The following is a 20202-nucleotide window of genomic DNA, read 5'->3' on the forward strand; positions in this document are numbered from 1 at the left end:
AAACACACTTAGAGATTTAGTATTTGTAGGTATCTCAACACGCACTTGCCAGATTTGATATGCTCAGCACTTGGGTCAGTCACGAAGCGTGATAGGTAATTTGTGGTGATATGTCAAAACTGATATCTGGTCCAGTTTGCTTTGCTATGTAAGGTAGTGAATCAACTAGGCTTCTAATTTCATGTGATTTAAACTCTTACTAAATTTATTTCAGCTACTCCAAGTTTTAGGTTATTTCCTGCTGGAGTTTTACTTGTTTTGCAGTCTTGCATGTTGAACTGTTCTAAAAAGTTTCGAGTGTACTTTTCTTGATGTAAATTCATTCCTTTTTCTTTTTCAAAGTTGACATTCCTAGAAAACATTCAATGTCTCTCCTGTTGTCTATTTTAAATTTTGGTTCCCGTGAAATTTTCAATTTATTGATTGCTATTTGACTATTTCCTGCTATGAAAAAGTCATCAACATGGGTTAGAACAAACAACTCCTAATCTTCTTTGTTTCGTAGAAAAAGGCAAATGATGGTGTTCACTTCTCTCAAAACTTTGCTGAATTAGAAAAGTTTTCCCGGTCCCAATTTTTGGATGCTTGCTTCATTCCATAAATTAATTTTTTAAGTTTACAAAATAACAAGCTACCATTGCTGTCCAACTTTTCAAAACCTCATGGTTGCTCTACATAGACTTTTTTGTCTATTTTAGGATGCAACTAAGCAGCATTTATATGCATTTGGTTCAAAAATTTTAAAAAAAGTTTCAGGTTTGTTTGTGGCAGCAAAGGTATCCGAATATTCAATTCCCTCATTTTTTTAAAACTTATCGATATTTCCCTTCGAGTCATGTTTGATTTAGTACATCCATCGGCCAAGAGTAATGTTTCTCCTTTTTCTTTTGCAACTAAGTCCCAAATTTCTGTTGAATTTAAACTTTCTATCTCTGTTTTCATTGTTGCAAGCCATTTATCTTTTTGTTCCGAATTAAAAGCATTTTCAAATTTTCAGGCTCGATGAATTTTTTTGTTGTTGTGTTTTGAACAACATAAGAGTAGCTTTGACCAAAGCGTTCAGGAGGTGCTCTAGATTCATCACTTTGCTTGAGTTCTCTATCTTGTGCTGATTTTTTTATCAAGCTTTTCATTTCATTGTGCTCTGACCAAAGTTATATGCTCTTTTGGTCTCCTGAATGAATTGCTGTCTGACCTAGCTTACCAAAATTGACAGTCGTGAGGGTGGTTTTAGTTTTTTCTGTTGTAAATTTTTGACAGGTAATGGATTTTTTGAGGGTTTAATAGTACCGTTCGCTGTGCTGAAAACTTTCTATTGGTGCTGATAGTACCCTGCTCACAACTCTTTAGTTCTTTTTGTGGTCTCAATTAAGCCTTAGCACCTGCAATGATGTGTTGGATTTTGGTTGAATGGTTTGTGGGGAAAATTCAATTCGGTCAGCCAGGTTCCATACAGGGCATACAAACTTAGATATCTCAAACTAAACTAAATGAGAAGAATCAATTTCTTTCTATTTATACCAGGCTTCCTTAGTAAACCACAAAATCGAAATAATTGTCCACTAAGAAGTCCTGAAAGACAGCTTTCACTGCTTCGGGGTACCAGCTAGCGTTGTTACATGCCATTTTTGAAGTGCTTAATTTGCCCAAAAAGTAAGTCCCTGGCCCCGTGTTGCTTGTATTGATGGAGAAAAATTTTAATATGCCCCTCTAGATATCCGCAAAAATGACTGATCACATGATGGAATAATAACTTGCAAAAATTTTTTGTCGATATTGGCTGCGACTATTTTTTGTAATGTTGAAACCCATAGCTACATTAAAGAGGTTCTGGAAAAGAAACCAAATCTTAGAGCTAAGATGCACCGTGGAAAATAGCAGCCACATTGAGCACTCTACGGATATTATCTGGTTTATTGTAATTAACAACGGAGTGTTGCCGTAGATGCAACTCGCCCTCAGAGCCTCATTCCTTGTAGGCAACATGAACTGTTGCTACATAATATTTATCAGAGTGCTTTCTGATGGTGATGGTGCACTTTTTCCTGAGGTTTTTGTCTCGTGTAAGCCGCTTCTCCGAAGTTTTCATCTCCCCCACCGATAGAAACAAAAAATTGGGCAATTGGATGTTATCTTTAACCACGAGATTTCTTACATAATACGTTGCTCCACAATGCACTTAGGCTTTTAGAGATTTCGATAGGCAAATGTATTCGCATTTGTTTGTGAATCTATTTGCTCAAGTTTGCCGTATGACTTCATGTCATACAAAGATTTGATTTGACTGGCCAGTTCACTTGACTGGCCTCCTCAAATTTTGTTTTGAAAAAATTCAAGACTCATCCTGAAGACGACGGTAAAGGACCTCTCGAAATCTAGCCCATGGCAAAACAAAAACAAACAGCGAGCCAGTCGTGTTGGACGCGAAATAACAAGGCAATGGCATGATAAAGGTCCCATTCGAGTATCATCTCAATAATTTCAAGACAGTGCTTTATAGGGTCTTGAAATTGCCTGGAAAACGCAACATTTGAAAACAAGAGAACTCTGCACCCCAAACAAGAGAAAATCTACGAGTTTGTCTATGTGTGCACGAACAACTGCCGGTGTTTGTCCAAATTTTTTAAGTGATTCTTTGTAGATTACTCTGTTCTATGCAACCTCAACTATGACAATACTCATCTTGTCATAAGAATTCCCGTCACAAGAATTTTCAAGTATATAAACATGACGTCATCTGTTCTCTTACTAATATTGATCAATCAAATGAGCAGAAATTGTTGGACCAAAACCCTTAGATGAGTTTTAGGGAATTGCCTGCAAGTCAACAGAAGCTACGTTTTGTTGTGATGTATATCCCGTACTCCTTACTATCACCACCACTTTTATAAAGGAAGACTTTCTAATGATTCAATTTGATTGTTGATCTATCTCGCTTCATTATACCAGGTGTACGCAGGAATTTGATAAAAGCTTTTAGTTTGTTTGAAAATTCCTGCGTTATCTTAGTTCTTACTTGCGCGAAAAGAAGTTATTTGTCCTGATAAAAAGTTATTTGACCTACTCAATGTCTGTAATGAAGTTCTTCAAGTGTCTGTACTAGGAACGCTTCACTTGCTGCTTTTCAAAAATTATTCATTACATACATTTCCAAGTTGTGAAACTTCTGGATTTGCGGATGACTTTAAGATTTTTGCCATGAATCGGAGCCAACGTACAAATTGTGCTAAAATTAATCAATGCTCCAAATACCAAAATTCAATTGAACACCAACAAATGCAAGCTCCAAATTATTAGAATCGCAAAGGCAGTCGCGATAAAAAAAATTCTCGCAATAGAATCGATAAATGTTCAGCGTTACCTAAGTTTAGCACTCAAAAATAATATCACTTGGATTCTACGCGACGTGAGGGAAGAAGAGATTAAGTGCAGTCTTCCCAATGAAGAGATCTCTTTCAAGCAGCAGCTTGCCCAGCTGCAAGATAAACTCATACGTTGGTCATGTTGTGCCAGATCTGGTCTAAAGCTCTAAGCTTGGTAGCCAAACAAATCAAGCCTTGTGAAGTTTGAAGGCGTACAAGAATTTGAAACTAGGTATACACTTGACAAAAAAGGGACTGTTACAACTGAAGCTGTTGCCACTACGTTGAATGAAATGCGCCATTTATTTAGCCTAGAAGAAATCAACTTTATTTTACAATTACATTGGGTCTTGGACGAAAAAAGTCAACAACACACTGGAGGAGAATGGGCCATCGCAATCAATGGCATATCAAGAACGGATAAAAACTTCTTTCACCATACAAACTTTGGGTCTTTCTTGCTATAGGTCCCACCTCAGAGGTCATCTATCCTATATCTCCCTTCATAGTGTTTATACCAAATTTGGGGTTCTATTTTCTTGGGGGGCTATAATGGAAAAGAACCCAAAACTGCTATACAATACGGTCAGAGTATTCAACCGCTTGGTAAATTTTCTAGGCAAGTACGTTTCCGAATATTTACTTTGATTACATTAAGAGGAAATATAACTGCAGGACAAATGCCTCTGGCTAAGTGTTTTTAAAACTGACAATTACAACAAGTCGAGAAGTTTAGACAGAACTATTCATGACTTGATTTCAGTAGGTTCTAGCAAACTCTTATATGCATCTCCTGAAGTCTTTACAACCACCAAAACTATTTTTTTGTGAAAAGTTTATAAAACGTTCAATTTGATGTTTTCAAATTTAATCCTCAGCTTTTAATCCTCAGCTTTTGTTTTTTTTGTGAAAAATTTATAAAAGCATTTATTTTTTATCAATTCAAATTTAATCATCAGCTTTTCCACACTAGGTTTAAGCGTTTTTTAGGATAGCAGGATAATATTGTGAATGAGATATCACAATTTCATTTCCTCACGTTATTTTGAACACACTACAGATATTACCTGGTTTATTGTAATTAACAACGGGTTGATGCCGTAGATACAACTCGCACTCAAAGCCTCATTACTCCTGGTAGGCAACAAGAACTGTTGCTACATAATTTTTATCTGAATCCTTGCTGATGATGATGGTGCACATTTTCCTGAAATTTTTGTCTCTTGTAAGCCAGTTTTCCAAAGTTTCCTCCTCCCCAATGACAGAAACAAAAAATTGGGCAATTGGATGTTATCTTCAACCACGAGCTTTCTTACATAATACGTTGCTCCACAATGCACTTAGGCTTTTAGAGAATTCGTTAGGCAAATGTAGTCACATTTGTTTGTGGATCTATTTGCTGAAGTTTGCCGTATGACTTCTTGTCATACAAACATTTGATATGACTGGCCACTTCACTTGACTGGCGTCCTCAAATTTGGTTTTGACACAATTCGAGACTCATCTTGAAAACGACGGTAAAGGACCTCTCGAAATCCAGCCCATTGCAAATCAAATAGCAAACAGAAAGCCAGTTTTGTTGGAAGCGAAATAACGAGGCAATGGCATAATAAAAGTCCCGTTCGAGTATCATCTCAATAATTTCAAGTGCGTTATAGGGTCTCGAAATTGCCTAGAAAACGCAACAAGATTTGAAGTGATAGCCGAATAGTTTGTCATTAATCCATACTCTGCACTCTAAATAAAAGCATATCTACCATTTTCTCTATGTGTGCACGAACAACTGCCTGTGTTTGTCCAAATTGTCTAAGCGAATCTTTGTAGATTACTCTGTTCTATGCAATCTCAACGATGACAGTACTCGCTTTTCCCGTCACAAGAATTTTCAAATATATACACATGACGTCATCTGTTAAGAACTGTGAGTCTCTGGCCCTTGTATATTGCAAAAATCTCCCATGCTACAGCAAGGGGTTGCCATTGTACTGTGACAAATTGCACTCAAGTAAAAATTGTTCTCTTACTAATATTTGCGTCTGCAAATTGATAAATCAAATGGGCAAAAATTCTTGGAGCAAAACCCTTAGATGAGTTTTAGACAATCGCCTGCAGGACACCAGGTGCTACCTTAAGTTGTGATGTATATCCTGTACTCTTTACTATCACCGCCACTTTTTTAAATGAAGACTTTCTAATAATTTATTTGATTGTTGATCTATCTCGCTTCACTATATCAGGTGTACAAAAACTCTAACGTAGAAAACGTGACAAATTTGTATGTCCAGTCTGCACAGGATTCTGATAGAAGCTTTCATGTCGTTGGAAAATTCCTGCGACGTCTTAGTTCTTACTTGCGTGGAAAGAGGTTATTTGTACAGATAAAAAGTGAGTTATTTGAGCCACTCAATGTCTGTAATGGAGTTCCTCAATTGTCTGTACTAGGAATGTTTCACTTGCTGCTTTTCAAAAAGGATTCATTAAATACATTTCCAAGTTGTTAAACTTTTGGATTTGCAGATGACTTTAAGATTTTTGCCTTGAATCGGAGCCAACGTACAAATTGTGCTTAAAGTAATCGATGCTCCAAATATCAAAATTCAATTGATCACCAACAAATGCAAGCTTCAAAGTATTAGAATCGCAAAGGCAGTCGCAATAAAAAAGTCGCAGTAGAATCGATAAATGTTTAGCGTTACCTAAGGTTAACAATCACGAATAATATCACTTGGATTTTACGCGACGTGAGGGAAGAAGAGACTAAAGGCACTTTTCCCAATGAGGAGATCTCTTTCAAGAGGCAGCTTGCCCAGCTGCCAGATAAACTCATACGTTGGACATGTTGTGCCAGATCTGGTCTAAAGCTCAAAGCCTGGTAGCCAAACAAACCTGACCACAAATGCCTCTGGCTAAGTGTTTGTAAAACTGACATTTATAACAAGTCGAGAAATTTAGACAAAGCTATTCATGACTTGATTTCAGTAGGTTCTAGCAAACTCTTATATGCATCTCCTGAAGTCTTCACAACCACCAAAACTATTTTTTTGTGAAAAGGTTATAAAACGTTCAATTTGATTTATTCAAATTTAATCCTCCGCTTTTAATCCTCAGCTTTTGTTTTTTTTTTGTGAAAAATTTATAAAAAAACATAGAATTTTATGTATTCCAATTTAATCCTCAGCTTTTCCACACTAGATTTAAGCGTTTTTAGAATAGCAGGATAATATTATGATTGATTTATCACACTTTCTATTCCGCCACGTCATATTGACTTTCAAAGTTTTTGCGGTTTTTGGTTTTTTTTTGGTTTTTTTCAGGTTCTTTTGTTTCATCTGCCATTCTCATAAAAGAGTTGTCTAGTCATCTTGCGTCAATTTCATATAATTATAAAAGCTTGCTCAGTCAATTACGAAGAGTAAAACTGGTTTTACAGTTAGAGAAACGTGTCTCTTTTGTTTAAAAGAAAACCTAACTCTCAAGCTTTACAGATTGTCCTGGCTTGTCAACGAATTGGTTACAGCAGAGTATTAGGAGTTTTCAGGAAACAAATGTAGATATTTCTTCCGTTAGAAAAGCTGTCCGGTTAGAAAACACTACGTAAATTTTTTTAAAATCCTGCCTGCATTTGCTAATTCTTTTGTTCTTTTTTATTGTATAGCGAGCCTATTTGTTATTGTGAGCCCAATTGTTGCGACAATATATCATAATCGTTGTGATAAAATAATTTCATGTCAATAATAATCTTGATACAGTTGGCACAATTTCCTTGATGTTGGCTGAAAACACTAAAGGACTAGAACACTCAACAACAGGCTGTAGTTTTGAAAATATCAAGCTTCTTTCGTTTTAAAAACCAAATTAGCAGTCACCAAACTCAGTTTACTTTGTCTTCAGTTTTCGTTTTCTGCTTGCTATGATTTTGGAAGAACTTGAACCACTTGAAGTCGAAATGAATGCCAATGTGGTCAGAGAAATTTGAGCTTTTCTAGGAAACTCCCATAGCTTGATCCCAGAGCTTTGAACGTTCGCTCGCAATATCCTTTTCAAAAGCTCAAAATTGCTGTTGTTACAGCAGCTTTTAATGATCAAAGAAATTTATCAATGGTTTCACTGTCTTCAGGCAGTGTTTTTATTTTCCGACTGGGATTTCGTATAATATATCAAGTTTAACTCGACAAATTTTATTGTTCCCCATACCGTTTTGTCTAGTAAACAACCCCACATATCAACAAGCTGAACATCTTTATTTCTGCTTTATTATATTTCTGTTTTCTGACCGCTGTTATTCGTATAAATTTTCATTGAAATTATAGCATCAATTTTTTTTGTAAGAATGGTGTTCATCTCTCATGTATTTGTAATCAGAATTTTGCACGAAGTTTTAGTCTATGCCGTTCTAAACCATGGTTTCCCTCAAGTAAAGTTTTTTTGTATACCAGTCTGACTCTGCACAATTGGAATATCAAACAGACTGTAGTGCATGCCGGAAGCAGCTTCGTCACAGCGGTATACGAGGCGCCTCTTGGGGATGGGTTCACGTAAGCTGTAGGAGCATGAAACGTACGGTTGACCGCCCTCCCTAAATCCGTTGTCCACGGTTTCATCCACAGCATCACTCAACTGACCCTCAAGCAGAACAGAACTGAACAAAAGTTTATTCGTTCGCAAACAACATCGGTGCGGATCTTATTGAAACATCCGGAAGTGCAACAATCTCCGACCCGTAAAACGCCTTGCCGTGCAACGAAACCCTATTCAATGACATTTGGGATTTCTTCGGCATTATTGAGGAAAGATTGAGCAAATTTAAAGAAAAATTTTGTCAATGGAGAGATAATTTCCTTGCGCTCACAAAATGGAAGCAGGGCAAAGGTTTGTGTATTGAAAGTTTTGAAACCCATCACCAAAAAAAAACAAATGTTGCCGGCTTATCATTTAAGATCTCAGAAATTTTTTTCCCATTTACCTTTTCCATGCGTGAGAATTGTATGCGACAGGCTTATGGCCAAACTTAGCTAGGCGGTTTCAAAAGTGGTTTGAAAGTCATGTCGACGGAATTTTGTCTTTAAACCAAAACCCTGCAAAAGAAGCTCTGAAAACAACAGGATGAACTTAAACAATTCGACAAGTCACGGGAAAAGGGAAAGACGTCTAGCTCAATTAAAATTTTTAACAGGAGAGCTCTCTTCAGAACTCCACTCACCGAAGTATATAATCAATGGAAAAATACTTGAAATACTCCGTGAAAAACATCCATAACCCTCTCAAGCGAATCCAAACTTTTTTGCTGTCCCCCCAGGCACTCAGTTAGATTACATATTACACCATTTATGATTAAAAACATCAGAACAACGCAAATTAGGAAAGCAGTCATCAAAAACCACGGCAACCGAGGCACTTCAGATTTAGACGCAAACGAATGTAGACGAATTCTGACTTGCTTCAAAAAAAAATGTAGTCTATTTTGCAACACCAATATCCAATGTTGCCGTCAGGTTAGCGCAGACGAAATTCTTGATTCACAGTTTGCTACATTCATTGCTTCATACCACTCAACAAAAACTTTGGTGTCAGACCAAAGGGCATTGGAAGAAATTTGGCACTGAAAAACCAGAAGATAACCAAAATTGACACAGAGAATGAGCTGCGGTTTCTCTGTGGAAAAAGCCAGCTCTCACTAGGAATAAAGTGTCGCATTGAAATTGACACATTTTCAATGCGGTATGCTTATAATGTTCGCAAAAACGAAAAAATACTGCTATTAGAGGCCAAAAAAATAATTGTCTCAGTCAACAGTGAGCTCTTGAAAAAATTTTGAAAAATTTGCTTTGATTTATTCTGTTCCGCTCAAATTTCATACATGGCCCCACCTGACCTGTTTGTAGCTGGCAACTGCTTGCAGTCCCATTGTGGGAAACCATGGGCAACTCTATTTCCATGGCAATGTACGGCATAGCCACACTCCCATTGTCCCTTGATTGAGAACGGTTTCTTCGACTCCAAAAAATAAAATTCGAAAAATGTTGTAGCCATCAATCTTCGACTCGAACGTCACCAGTGACGCTCGTCCGTTGTTTTTCCTACTGACACAGGAGGGTGTAATAAACATAAGGGAGTAAACGGAATACGACATTGACTGCGCTTCAAAGCTATTTTCGACCCTCCTGAAAATGAAGATCTCATGAATGTTCAGAACATACTGGATGGGACTACGCGAGACGAACGCAGAGCTTAAATTAAGAACATGGAATATCGCAAAAATGGTATTCTTCGCACGTTACTGGAAAAACAAACGGCGCTTTGTTGGCTTGGCATAAAAATGAGAGCCTCGATCTGACTCACAGCCTCGCCATTGAAACGCTTCAGCTCCACATTGACAAAATCAGAGTACCGCGACGGTTTTTGCATACAGTACAATCATAAACCAAACATACAACTATCGACGTCTTTTTGTAAAATAGTTTACAATAACGCATGCTTTTTGCTTTGCAAAGGGCTATATCCACAAACGGTACAGCAAAAATAAAGAAAAGTTAGCGAAGATAATGGATGACATTTGCTATGACATCGAAGTTGAGCTGTCGCTTTAGTTGGTAGAATATAAATGCTTCTTTAAAACATCTGTTAACGACTAATCTGATGACAATGCTCGATTTGATATTAGAGCAAACGACTTGTGTCATTATAGATTCGGTAGAAATTTATTCGATATGAAAACTTTATCCCGTTGGCCAAAGGAAGCCAAGGAAAACTGCAAATATCACGACGCAATAGAAAACTTTAAAAAAAGAAGACAACTAGTTGTTGAAACTGAGAAAAAAGTTTTTGTTCCCCTCGTGCTATCTTGAATGGAAGCGCATGGCACTCTACAATGCACACCAAAAAACAACTGGAAACAGGAATGTCTGAAAGAAGAGACTCCTCTTGCTCGGACGCAAGAACATTTTTTTGAACGAAGATTAGTTTTGCACTCCTATACGGCTCAACTGTCTGTGTTTGAAGCTGCGTTGAACTAAACGTGTAACTGAGGATGATAATACCAATAACATTGTTTTGTTTACGCGGAAAAGTTACACTCGTAATTAGTTTAGTTTTAATTCAACCTTCGGAAGTGGATGCTAGAACCTAGCATAATGATGTAGATTTAGAGAAAGATGTGTTTTTGTGGTAAAATTTAAATGCGCTGCTGTGATGTTTCAAAAAGGGGACTCACTGTTCCATCCTTTGGTTGGTCATACCCCCTTTTTTTTAAAAAGATTATAATAATATTTTTTCTTTTCCCTCGATCAGCGATTTCATTTTGTCAAAATATGTTAGTTTTGTGTACAAAAATTTTGAAATCACCAGCAGCACTTGATTTGTCGTATTCTGCAATTTTGTCCATTTTTTAACTTGTCTCCAACAATTTTTCAACCAAGTTGGGTAAAGTATTCTTCGTTCATTCTGTTTAGTGTGTGTTTTACAGAAAAGCAGCCTAAAAAGAACACACCCAGCATTTAAAAACGGAAACAACAACAGAAAATGCTCAAACTCATGAAGGCCATTTTTGTTAACCCAGTATTAGAACATTGTTTCAATTAATCCTTGCGGTCAAGTCTAGTGTTTTTTGCTAATTCTACTAATCCCTTTCACATTTCATTGAGACTGATGAGCGTGTCTATAACTACGATATACAATTGAAATTGCAGTAAGTGTCATTTTTGTCAGTTGGTCAATTTAGTCCTTGTTTCAATCATGGGAATCGTCGAAGGCTTCTTTGCGTCATTTGGTTCTGTATTTTTTTTGCTCGCCAACTTGCGTTTTTTTACTCTGTTTCACGCCATTAGAACATTACGGGTCTATAATTTTCATCTATTCATACATCACACATTACTCTGTTTGTGCTCCCAGGAAGTTGTGGTACCCTCTCCCGAAAAATAGTCTTTTCACTTGTGACCCTCCCCCCCCCCCCCCCCCCCCCCACATGTCCCCTCCCCCAATGAGGTATAGTTACAATCCTTTCACTTCTTCAAGAGCTTTTCAAGGACGCCATTTTTTTAAATCTCTCTGCGTAACTCTCGGGGCTTTTACTTTCGTAGAATCGATAGGTTGATGCTAATTTGTCAAAAATCATTTGAACGCAATTTTTTTGAGCTTATTAATGATTAATGTTCCCATAAATGTAATAATACAATTGATCTAATATCATGCAGGTAATCTTCCATTTCGTATTTTGGACACAAGCTTTAGTAATCACAAAACAATTGGCTTCCAAATGGGGCTTTCTTCTGGAAATATTATGCCTAAGACGGACGAGTTTGCCTACGACCGACGGAAAACAATTTCGCACAAGCTTTCAAATTTATTTTGACTTATACCGCACCTGCGAAAGCAAAATCAACATAGACTTGAAGTCATCAATTGAGATAGATAAACTCTAAATTTGATCGACACTGATTTCAGTTCCTGTGCTGATTTCTAAATAAAGACACTAATTTCTAAATGAAGACACTGATTTCAGTTCCTGCGCTCCCTTAAGTCGGGTTCATCTAATCCATGCAACATGTTTTACGGTGATCCCAAAACCGGTAGCAGCTTTGAGAGATCTCAGCTGTTCAATTCGTTTTTCAGCAGTGTGTTCAAGACAGATAACATCCTCACGAAAAAAACTCAATATCTTTGGGTAGCATGTCATGATTGGTTGCTCCTTCACTGTATTAAACGTTTGCCTTGCTTTAAAGATATGTAAAAATTAGTCATCTATGAGCAGGGTCTTTATTTTCTTCAGAAACTGAAGTTTTTCTGACTTTAACTTTTATCAGAAACAGCTTTTATCAGAAACTGCTCACTCACTGGCAACCTTAACACTTTGAGATCTCTTGTGTGGCATCGTGTGTGGAAAACCTCATATATTAATTAATTGCACAAAAGGGGTTCAGTGCAAGACATAACCAATCACCGACTCAATTAGACCTACCCAAAGTTTCAATCTTTTCTGAACGGCTCATCTTTAACCTTTCAAGCTCGGTTGGTATATCAATTAAAGAGGCAAAAACATGCTTTCTTGACGAATTGTTTTTTAATTTGAAGGGATTTATGGCAGCAGAGATTAGCGTTCAGATCGTTTAGCGGCATATTGTGACGTCCAAAAAACCGCGGACACGGTAACATTTTATTGAGATCGCAGAAAATTCAAGTTCATAATGCTGTCTCAAACAAATTTAATGTTTTTTTTATCTTGTTCATTAATTATATAAGAGACTCAATCGAGCTCTGTAAATCTTATTTGTATTGTGACGACCTCAAAATGTTCACCGAGTCTCAATCAAGTGGCACTCAGAGATTTTGAGAATCTGCTCAGTAGCAGGTTTACACAGTTTATGGATTAGGTTTTCACACCTATAGATGCTATCTCGATTGGTCACTCCTCCCACACGTAGACTCCATCGTGGACTTGGGAATATTTTTTCGTAAAAATCTGATATGGAACAAACACATCAATCAGTGTATTGCAAAAGCGGGGAAAGAATTACTTTTTTGAAATGAAAATATTTGAAGTGATACGCAAATTTATGTTCACTCGTTTTATTAATTTTGCAATATTGATCTCCACAGGAACCCCTCCTAGTGTCCCGAATAAAGCTTGAAACATTCCAATTTCGGATAAATATTTTTAGAAGACTTGAATCGTTTGACGTTGAAAACTCGTGCTCTTCTTGTGTAAAATGTTCTTGCCATTTTTGCTGGTCGTAAGCGGTTTTTCTTTGCATTTATTTTTTTTGTAAATTTGTGATTGTTTTAGTTTTTATGCGTATATCCCTAAACAGGAACTGAGCATTTTATTATTACTACTAACACGTATCGATTGGGCAAATTTGGCTCGATTGGCCAAAACTGGCCGAAATAAATTTGGAACTTTTGAATAAAAATAGCAATAGGTGATGCAAATTTTTAAAATTTAGATACCATTGTGTGTACTTATTATCTCGCTGTGCATAACATTTTTTTAAAAATCACATTGACTTGCTTTGCAATTTTTTTTTTGCACGGCTATTTCATTCAGACCAATGTGATTTTTCTTGTAAAAACAACGTTTAAAGTTAACAGTTCTGAGGGCCATACTAATCGTAAGTGTGCGGTTCAACGATAATGCTGAGGTATAAAATCACAGTGTGGGGACTATTTTATAAGGTCTTTTAGACCCCGCCCCAACCACCCCATCAAAATCAACCCCCTAGTGAATTGTTTCAGACTAATTCGCCCATCATTGGTGTAATCTGGGGTGTTTAGTGATATTTATTTGTTTAGCTTATGTACCTTACGGCTTTTCAGAAATGGTTTTAGCTGAGTTTATTGAAGACAAACCTAAAAGCGATTTTAGCGACCCAATATATCACGAACTGGCCATTCTAAACGGAGAAATCAACAGGCTGGACTCTGAGCAGCTCGATGATGCCCTAAAGGCCTTCAACCTGACATGTACTGGATGTTTCGGCGTTAGACAGAAACGACTGAAAAGTTACGTCCGAGATAAAAAGCAAGAAATTGCCGGTGTCAACAAACGATCACCGGGAAGGCGACCTCTGGATTATCTGCTTTTTATCGACTTTGAAGCGACCTGTATGGAGGTGAATCCTGCGGGATTCCTCCACGAAATAATTGAGTTCCCAATTGTTTTGTTCGATTGCGCCGATAGAAAGCCTCTTAATATTTTCCACCAATACGTACGTCCTAAAATCAATCCAGTATTAAGTGACTTCTGTATGCAGTTAACTGGAATTACGCAGAGTCAAGTTGATCAGGCTGACAATTTTGTTACCGTTTTTGAGAAAGCGCATGAGTGGATGGAAAAGCAAGGTCTGTTTGAACCTGGAGTTCATTTTGCAGTTGTTACCGATGGTCCTTGGGACATTGCAAGGTTCCTGGTTCAACAATGCATGATTGACCACATATGTGTTCCTTACTGGGCATCCAGATGGATCAATATTCGTAAGACGTTTACCAATTATTACAAACTAAAATATTACCCTAAACTACCCGACATTGCTGCTATGCTAGAAGCTCTTGGTATGAAATTTGAAGGTCGGCCTCACAGCGGCATGGATGATGCTAAGAACTGTGCGAAGATTGCGGAGACGCTTTTGGAGGATTATTGTCAACCAGAATTTAACGAGTTTCTTGACAAGTACGGCTACAGTTGGCTCTTGGAGCCAAAGCAAAAATCAGAAGTTGTCTCTTCTGCTGACCACGCAAAACCGGCCATTAAATGCGTCAAATGGCGAACACCACAAAAGAAAATGCAAAACGCAATTAATCTGCAGATGAAAGCTGAAGAAAACGCAGTACAAGAACAGGGCTCTGCAAACGTTGAGCAAGACCTAACGGCAAAACTTCAAGAGTGCTCAATCGGAAATAGTCCAGAAAAAAAGCCACTTCAGTGTTCCACTTCGCTTGATAATTGAGACTTGTAATGAACTGTTTGATAGTGAACTTTCGAGACTCGATTCTCTATTGCTTCGTTTTTATCTCATGAATTTACAATTTCTGATAGTTTGTGACTTGGCTTCTGTAGCCAGTGTTAGTGAGTCCTTATGACATTGCTTTACCAGCCTATATTTTAAGTGCCTTATTCTGGTGTATTTATTTCAAAGAGCTCCAATGTCCCATAAAACTTAAGAATTATTACTGTTTCGTAATAATTGCATCGATGAAAACTAAAAAAAATGAAAAAAAAAAACGGGCAGGACATTGGCGGAAAACAGACTCGACAAATTTTGTGGGACGTTAAGATATCTTTCAACTTCTGTGTATTTGTATTACTTTTAAGTAATTGAATGATAATATGCATTTCTGAATTTTTTCCTCCCCTTAACTATCCATGTACTATGAGCAGTTTGTTCTATTTGGAGCTAGTTCCCTTGAATGACAAGAATGTACTTGTTTGAATAATTGATTGTGGAAATTAGCAATGTGTCCAGAATTTGTAAAAGCGATTGTATGTGTAGAAGTTTTTACGTTAAAGTTTTGTGGCTAATGAACATTTTCAATTGAGACCATTAGTAATGGTTAAGCATTTGATATTTGGGGTTTGTTCACGAGTTTCGATCCAGGTGCTCTTCGACGAGTGAGTTGAGGTGTAGAAGTGTTAGCTGATTGATTTGATGATGAAACGTCAACATTTGAATTGTTTCGCCATTGCTGTAGCGTAGAATTGGGTACTCCAGTGGTTGGAACCGATGCTTTTACATTTTGGGAACTCAAGTCTTTTTGTGACAATTTCTCACTGTTGTTCACCCCAATTTTAGCTATTTTTGGTTTTAGCTTTGGTGATGGTTTTTGCAAAAGGGTAGGTTGTGGTTCTGTAGCTTTGTTGCTTGCCGTAGTCGAATTTTGGGCGTTGATATTTTTCGGATTCTCGCTCTTCGTACGTCCAATTGCTGAAAATATGGGAATTTTACCTGCTGATTTGGCTCTCTTCTGAACAACTTTAGGAGATGTTTTATTTTCAGTTGGAACTGGCGTGCTTTCGTTGACGGGTTGTGTCTTGGATTGCTGCTCCGTAGTATCTAGTGATCCGTTATCGTTATAGGCTTCTGTGATATCGGTTGTAGAGGTACTCGGTTTTTGGTGTAAAGAATCGTTCACTGCATTAGAATCGGGTTCCTGGGTCATGTCTAATGCTGTTTTTTCTGAGTTCGAAGTTAGGTTGACTTCATTAGTTGTTACGGGCTCAGTCGGTGCTGGGTTCGAACAAACGGCACGTTTTTCTAAGTCTGATTGAAGATTCTTCGCTGCGTCGGAATCTTTTGCCTCTGAAATGGTTGGCTCTATTTGGCTCTCACCCAAACTTAACTCTACTGTGACGTTTTTTGAGGTCATTTCTGTTGATAAAACAATGGAGTTTAAGATGTCCTCCTCGGCAACGGTTTTGTTTGTGGGTTTGTCGAAGTTTGTAATCGGAGGAACAGCAGAAGAATAATCGGTTTGAGGTTGATTTGAAGCACTTGCTTCGGGATCAAGAATTGTGCTCTCTATTTCCAATGGAATTGAATTGCTGTTTTTGACGTGAGACGTAGAGTTGTCCGAATCTACTTTCGGTATAACGGAACATTCGGTCAATGAGTTGTTTTTTAACTCATCTTTTATCATAGAAATGTCAATTTTGCCCAAACTTCCACAAGTGAACGCAGATTCAGGCAGACTTTGAAGAAAATTAATAATTTCGTCTTTTCGGCTGTTATTCGTCGAACGTGAGTGGGTGAGCGAATTAAGTGGTTTTGACCGTTTATATTTTTCTGATTTGCTACTAAGTGATGACTTTACTTGACCGAAACTATTACTAGATGAACTGGATGTTTTCATTGAGACGCTTGATGTCCTTGAGTATGTAGGACTCTGTATATCAGCGTAACCATTCACATTCTCTGTTGCTTCCTTCGCCTTTTCTTTGTTCAGGCTCTGATCAGAATTCGACGAACTTCCTATCTCAATCGCAAATTTAGTTGCTTCGTTTAGTTGCGTCTTTTTCTCTATTGAAACTTTACCGAAAGGTAGACCGTGAAAATCGGTTCTGATCGGTGATTTCGGTTGTTTCAAACTAGGTCGCGTCGGGGATAGATCATAGGCATTCAAAGATTGGGACTTCTGAAGCTCTCGTTTCGGTTTGCGTGGTTCTGTTGCGTAATCAGTATGAAACTCTTTAGTCATTGTGAAACTAAGGTCATTTCTGAATAACGGAGATTCGCTGCTTCTGCTAATTCTGACTGTTGCAAATGGTAGCAAGCTGTCAAAGCGATTGTCTTTTCTGCTGTTATTCTGTAAGGCTTGAGGGTTGTCTAAGGGAGCAGCATAAGATGTGTGTGGATCACGCGAAAGATTGAACGTTTCCAGATGTTGGGGTGATAGAATTGCTGGCAATGACGATTGAGGTAATTGTGGCTCGGTTTTCTGGCCGGAATTGCCTAAATTAATACGCATTATCAATACCTGCCATGGAAATTTGCAAGAGTAGAAATATAAACCTAATTTAAAAAATATCATAATTGAGCAATTTCAAAATCACTTCTATCGTCGTGATAAGTGTATTGGATTGGATGTTTACCTTCAATTTTTAATTGCTCTCAAACGAAGTTTGTAGCAATTATGTTAGTCTTTTTTATGCGATTTTTCGCTTGACCAATTTTTTGTCTGACGCATATGGCTTTTCGTCCTCAAAAACCGAATACAGAGGTGGCGCCCAGCGGGCATTAAGTGCTCTTAGAGCCTTTCAACCCACTAGTCTTCAAGTATGCGATTCACAGAATCTGTTTTGGAGACTTATACTTATGGTGCGAAGGGCGGTTCTTAGAGATTGACTCCCCCCACTGTTGCCACCCCATGAGCCCCCGTGCACCCCCCCCCCCCCGCTGCGCTCACTGACGCCCCTTCAATTAAGCTAAACTTAGCCTCAGTAAATCGTGGCTAGCTTAATGACGAAGCCAGCCGGTCGTTTGAGAGCAATTCGCCCGATGCTAGCCGGTTATGTTAAATTGTTTTAAAATAATGGAGTTACAACATACAATGTAACTACTAATGTAACATTTACTGTAGCGTATAATATCGCTGGAAGGAATCAGCTTTTCCGGTGAAAACTTCTATTAGTAGTTGTAGCGTTTACTGAAATTTAAAATGTGTGTAAAAAAGCTCTGTAGTATGTTGCATACCTTGCACATTAACCTTCATTACAGTCTTAGCCGTGCCGTATTTGTTGGTGACTCTGAATGTCCACAAACCACTATCCTCTGCTATGACGTCACTAATGGTGAGACTGGATCTAAAGGAATCGCCTGTTGGAGTGGGTCGGATCTCTATTGTGAAATCCTCTTGACCTTGACCTCCTACAATCTGATGACCTTTGGGGTGAAGCCACTCTATTGTCATCGGCTCACTGCCTGGAAACATCATAACTACAGTTTTGATACCGCATACCGTAATGAGAATTTAGAATTGATGATAAACATTTGGAGGTTTAAAAATGGTGAGAAAATTTGAAAAGCTCATTTTAAGATGAAAACGAGTATTGTTTTTCGTTGATGAAAGAACTTGCGCTGGTAATTCAAACTTTTTTGCGACAAATTTGGCTGTTTTGATCTAGAAGTGAAGGCAAATAAGGTCACATGGTAAGATCTCACTTTATCGATTATAGATGTCAACTTTTTGTCTTTCCTGATTTATTTCCGACTCTTCTGAAACTTAATCTGGACTCTTAGTCCACGGTACATTATTGAAAACACGTATGGTAAAATAAAAACAATTGCGATTTTTGGTCGGTATTCAAGAATGCTGCTATTCGTCTTATTATAATTTCTAAAAGCTGGAAAAGTTTAGAGGTGTATATCTATTTTAAACTTCAAAACAAACAAAATTCAAGTTGCAAAGTAAGTTTTGCAAATATTCGATTATTTATAAAATTGACACGATATGCGTGATCTGTCTATCAGTTCACTGTCTAGCATTATGAAAAGATGATTAGTTTTGTGTATCCTGCTATAACGATGAACCTGATGTCAGTCAAGGAATTGAATTGTAAATTTTTGTAAAGAGCTAATTTTAATCAGAGGGAAAATTGCAAATTATGGTCAAATAAATAACTAAGTAATTTTGTAAAAGGTACCTCTGAATGAATGCGAATTACATAAGTTTTCAAGGGATCATGATTTCAGGCAAAGTCTCAGCGTAATTGCCTGAAGAGGAGATGGAATAACAGTCCATTTTTGAAATGGAGGAGAAAATGTTAATGAGAAGATTTTCTGACTTTGTGATAATTGGTAAGAAAAAAAATATGCAGATAGATTATTGCTTTCATAATAATTTTCAGTTCGATTCCCAAAAACTTTTTTGACATCCGAAAAGTGATAGAAGTTTTTAAAAAGCCAGGGAATTCGAGTCAAGGTCTTTTTGCTTCAGGTTTGAAAATTTGAAATTCTGAGTGAAAATTTGAAATTCTGAGTACAAGCTCAAATGGGTCATCGTAAATTCATTTCGTTTCTTAAAAAAGAGAAACCTTTGAAATTTTTTGAAATGAAAGGACTGAAAAACGCATTTCACTGATAATTATGTGCATTTTTTGTTAGGCATTGGTTGTTTCTGTTTAATTAGTTTTAACTTGAATTTTGAATATTTCGCATAGAATGTAATCAGTATTATGACAAACAACTATGCAAAGTTACTATTTTTCATTTTTTTAATTTTTATAAATAAATTCAATTTTAATTGTTGCCGCAATTTTTTCGAAAAGGTCGAATATAATCGCGAAGCAGGTTTTTTCATCAATCACGTCTAATTTTTTGTGTACGCATCGTAGAGAAGAAAACGTTATTTTGTAAGATGAATTTTGATTTAATTTTTAAAAAGAACAATTTTTTCAATGCAAGAGAGGAGACCAGTTCGAATTTGAAGGAAGATAAGAACAGGGAAACGCAAAAATCTTATTTCGAGGTAGGATGAGAGTAAATTTTTAAGCTTAAATGAAATTATTTTGATAATAATTTCGTGTCAATCAATATCAATATTATGATCTTCTTTAATGTAAAATTCTTTTCAACCTGATGGTTCAAATTCAGTTTTTTTTTCATGTACAGATTTAAAGATGGCTTACAAAATTAGGTTATCGCCGCATTAATTGGACGTGCTGTCCGTACGGTGCGAAAAAGGATAAGCGTTTGGTACGCCATTTTATTGGCCTTTTTCTCAAAATATTGCCTTTGAATTATTGAGGTAATTCATTTTAAAAATGCCGAATTAATTGAATTTGAATTTCTCCTGTTAATTTATAAAGCACGCAGAAGTTGTGGACACAGCAGAATCCACTATGAAAAATCCATAA

General features: G+C 37.1%; 1 protein-coding gene and 1 pseudogene across 2 annotated transcripts in view; one reads left to right on the forward strand and one right to left on the reverse strand.

Annotated features, from left to right (window-relative positions):
- Positions 1-13641: 13641 nt before the first annotated feature.
- On the forward strand, positions 13642-15372 carry LOC142337580 (3'-5' exoribonuclease 1 pseudogene; annotated as a pseudogene).
- LOC142337579 (uncharacterized) overlaps positions 15273-20202 on the reverse strand; it is a 52748-nt gene continuing 47818 nt past the window's right edge. Inside the window, exons 5-6 of one of the 2 annotated variants that reach the window (XM_075386914.1) lie at positions 18041-18268; positions 15273-17299 (exon numbers count right to left, since the gene is read on the reverse strand). In XM_075386914.1, the coding sequence (XP_075243029.1) occupies positions 15405-17299; positions 18041-18268 (2123 nt within the window). In that variant the 3' untranslated portion in view covers positions 15273-15404. Of the gene's footprint in view, positions 17300-18040; positions 18284-20202 lie in introns of both variants that reach the window. The other variant, XM_075386913.1, reaches the window with a different exon arrangement.

Source organism: Convolutriloba macropyga, chromosome 4 (assembly GCF_964194025.1).
Source record: "Convolutriloba macropyga chromosome 4, txConMacr16.3, whole genome shotgun sequence".
Classification (NCBI taxonomy): Eukaryota; Metazoa; Xenacoelomorpha; order Acoela; family Convolutidae; genus Convolutriloba; species Convolutriloba macropyga.